Source organism: Limulus polyphemus, unplaced genomic scaffold (genome assembly GCF_000517525.1).
Source record: "Limulus polyphemus unplaced genomic scaffold, Limulus_polyphemus-2.1.2 Scaffold1254, whole genome shotgun sequence".
NCBI classification, from domain to species: domain Eukaryota; kingdom Metazoa; phylum Arthropoda; class Merostomata; order Xiphosura; family Limulidae; genus Limulus; species Limulus polyphemus.
Genome location: NW_013666864.1, coordinates 42,541 through 46,360, shown reverse-complemented (window position 1 = coordinate 46,360; position 3,820 = coordinate 42,541). Strand labels below are relative to the sequence as shown.

Genomic DNA, 3,820 nt, shown 5'->3' with positions numbered 1-3,820 from the left:
CCCTAATCTACCAGTGTAAGACTAGAGGAAAGGCAGCTAGTCATCACCACCCACCGCCAACTCTTGGGCTACTCTTTATCAACGAATAGTGGGAGTGACCGAACATTATAACACCCCCACGGCTGAAAGGGCGAGCATGTTTGGTGGGACGGAGATGCGATCGAGCTCCCTAACCACCTGGCCCGACCGGGACATTTATTTTGGCATTTGCTAATAATTTTGCGTTATTTTTTATGTATTTTGTCCTTTGTTCTTTCTTTATTTCCTTTTTATGTATGTGTATATTTGATGGAAATTATTTTCTTCATTTTTCACTAATTCCAAAATAATTCGTATTTGTTTGTTTTTTGTAATGTGTATATTTTAAATATAAGTCTTGTAACTTCTTTTTAAAATTATTTTTCTGTTTAAGAGTCTTTTATCCATATTATTGCATTGATTAAAAGTTAATTTTTTATTTGTATTAGTTGCTACTTTAAAAGTGTTTCATTGTTCCATTAATGTATTAAAAGGGGTTTTCTTTCATTAGTTGTTTATTAAGTCATATAGTATCTTGATTTTAAAGCATAGTTAAATGAGTTTCAAGTATTTAAATGTAGTTGTTTGTTAAAGGGTTTTCTAGTCCATGTGGTATGTAACTGTTCATAGGAACAAAGAAAAGTTAACACGTTTTTTGGCTATGTCGCAAATTTAAAGTTGATTGGTTTTAAAGCTCATTTTAATTGTCAGCTTAAAGTAAAGCCTGGAACAGTTTGTTTCTTTGTTTTTAATTATGCACAAATCTACACAAGGGCAATCTGTGCTCTGCCTACCACGGGTATCGAAACCCGGTTTCTAGCGTTGTAAGTCCGCAGACATACCGCTATGCCACTGGGGGGTGGAGGGGTGGGGGAGGCGCCTCGAACAGATATGAGGGGGAAAATGTGGCATGGAGACATTTCATTCATATATTTTCCACCATGTTTATTAATGTAGGCATTAAAAAATATATATATGTTTCGTCTGTTTCTATGATTTGGCCATAGGCATATGGTCCACAAAACTATCGAAACTGTTTCATTCTACCTTTGTTGTTATCTAGCAGATAGTATCCATTTTGCCCATGAAGATGTTCCTGCAACTTCACCCTTTGTGTGGAAATAAGTCGTTGACAGGCAATGTCATTCACTGGCCAAGTGAATGATATATAGAGGTACAGCTATTGTCTGTTATAGGAGAACAACCATTCACGTAGTAACGTATATCATACCTAAATAGAGTTGAAGTTTCCTGTTTCCTTAAGGAGTCCTGGTTCAGAGAGAATTCTGCTTAGTTTTCAACGTGAAATGTTCGCCAAATGTTCGTCTCGAGGAAAAAAAGCTGCAGATCTATTCGATGAACCAATAATAGGAGATTCTCTAAGTGTTCGTGCAAGTACGCACACTGTTTTGTTGTTGTTGTCTTATAATAAATATTATTTACACTTTACATAATGTGTCCAGTCTATTTATTTCTCACACAGCTCGAACTCATTCCTTTAGCCTAGTCGATCTTTCTGTTATAAAGTATATTTACCTATCTGGTACTTGCGCGGATACCACGCTGTTATCTGTTGTTGTTCGTTTTAATCATTGTTCATGCCTATTTATCCTGCTGTTGCTGTTATTGTTTTATTTGACAAATCTTCTCTTCTTAGTTTAAAATTTTGTTTTCTGCATTTCTTTATTAACCTTTTTCGTTAGGTATGTATTTTCATTAGGCTTAGTTTTCTATGCATACGCCAGGTGATAAGGGGCTCATGTTCCGGATTACCTCTGATTTACATATAAATGTACCTCCTCTTGCATGTTTCAACTTTGTTACCTGTGCCTCGTGAACTGCGTATTTATTGTACCGAGCAACCACCTGTAATGAGATTAAATTTGTGTAGATTTCATAATTATGTTTGTTTAAATATTATCTGGTTTTCTTTTCAATTGTACATATTTTGTTTTTAGTATATAGGAATAAATAGTTTATTTTTACTTGTATTTAACTTTAAAAACTCTTTTAAGCGAATTTTTGTAATTTAGTTTTTATGTCATCTAGCCTTTACACTGTAGTGTGAGTAAACAATACCCAAACAAATTATTGTGTTGCTTAAGCATGAATATACTATTTGTGAATTATTTAAAATTCATTAAGGATTATTACGGAAAAATTGCGTTTAAAATTATATTGTCGGCGAATATTATGCTTAATTATAATCTTGTTATAATCTTCCAAAGAGAAACACAGCATTGCATTTTTTTATGTCAGAAATATAACTTTATTTATTTGGTACATAATAAAAATAATTTAAAACATATTATACAAATGATACAAAGTTTGTTTTACTTATTTTGAATAGCTGATAAATGAGCACAAGTAAACTGAAAAGCGCATTGAAATTATAAAATAAATGCAAGTAATACTTCTAAGTTCATATATTACAGTTAAAGTAACTCGATGACGCAGAATTTAGGGTTTTTCGTATTGTAATTTAGACATAATATTTTTTATTGGTACTTATAATTGTGATATATAATTCCGCGTTATGAAAGACAGTTAATCCCATTATTCGGCTCAAAAAGCCAGATAAAGCCTTCTCGGTGCCGGATACTGCTGACTGTCTACCATCGATTTGGTCAGTAGCTCAAACTTAATGATAGCTATATATATAAGTTCCAAGGGTCTCTGACCTTGCCTTGTTGTTTCGCCTTCGTGTGTATGGTGTGCTGTTCAGATTGAAATTTCGAATATTGATAATACTTTTCACCCTGTATATAAAGTTAAATATATATATAAACTGTTTAATTAACTTTTCTATGATTTAACTCGCAGTATCAAGATTAGTTCATCTAATATTTTGTGGAAATACGACGAATAATTTGTTCTAAAACCTGATACATTTCAAAGAATGCCTTTCAATATTTCAGCAATTAGATACAACAGGCGTAAAAACAGAAAATGACGCTTTACATATTTAAAGTAAAAAATATTCATAAAAGTATCAAATTATGTTTAGCAAAAAATATACATTAATCATTACATTTAAAATTTATAAATTTATTCCAGGTTTTATTCAAAATCACATCCGTTGCGGAAATGGGAGTTAGATAGTGTTCCAAATCGAAGATAACTCAGACTTGTTTTGTTAGTTTTAACATAGCTTATGATTAATGTCTAAAATATTTGTTTGAACATTCAACGTAAGCTAGTACTTAAAATTGTATGAATATTTTGCAAAAACCAAAGATTAATTTATTAACGTTTTAGACACAAAAGTTTCCAGATACCATAACAAAGTTCAATTGTTTTTGCACCTTATATTTTACATTACGTTTTTGTGTTTAAATTATAATAGCTAACCTAGTAATAGTATTAATATTACTATATAGTATAACTTTAAACTAGCATTACCTAATCTAAATAACATTGACATAGCTTTATTACGCCTGAATCTGATAAAATGGCGTTTCAACCAAATAAACGACAGTCGCCGGACAATAAGCATTCGTCGTTGTTGTCACCCGAGGAAAATAGATTGGTATTTACTCTTCTTGGGAAAAGATGCACAGTGAGTTGATATTATTATTTTCTTTTCTAAATCTAATTGTATTTGTGGCTTACGTAAGAGGTATCACTCAATTTATTGTAACTACTACCAAGTATTGTAACTTATATTTTTCTTAGAATACTTAACAGCTGTAACTTGTAAGATGAGTTTTGCAACAATATTCCAATTTCCATCTGCACAATAACTTTGAGTTTGACGTCAATAAAATTATTGTATATTTTGTGAGTGATATTCCCTTCCCCT

General features: G+C 31.7%; 1 protein-coding gene across 1 annotated transcript in view; it reads left to right on the top strand.

Moving 5' to 3' along the window:
- Positions 1-3,089: 3,089 nt before the first annotated feature.
- LOC106462793 (neural Wiskott-Aldrich syndrome protein-like) overlaps positions 3,090-3,820 on the top strand; it is a 43,265-nt gene continuing 42,534 nt past the window's right edge. Inside the window, exon 1 of the mRNA XM_013922755.2 lies at positions 3,090-3,577. Coding sequence (XP_013778209.1) covers positions 3,470-3,577 — 108 coding nt within the window. The 5' untranslated portion in view covers positions 3,090-3,469. The remainder of the gene's footprint in view (positions 3,578-3,820) is intronic.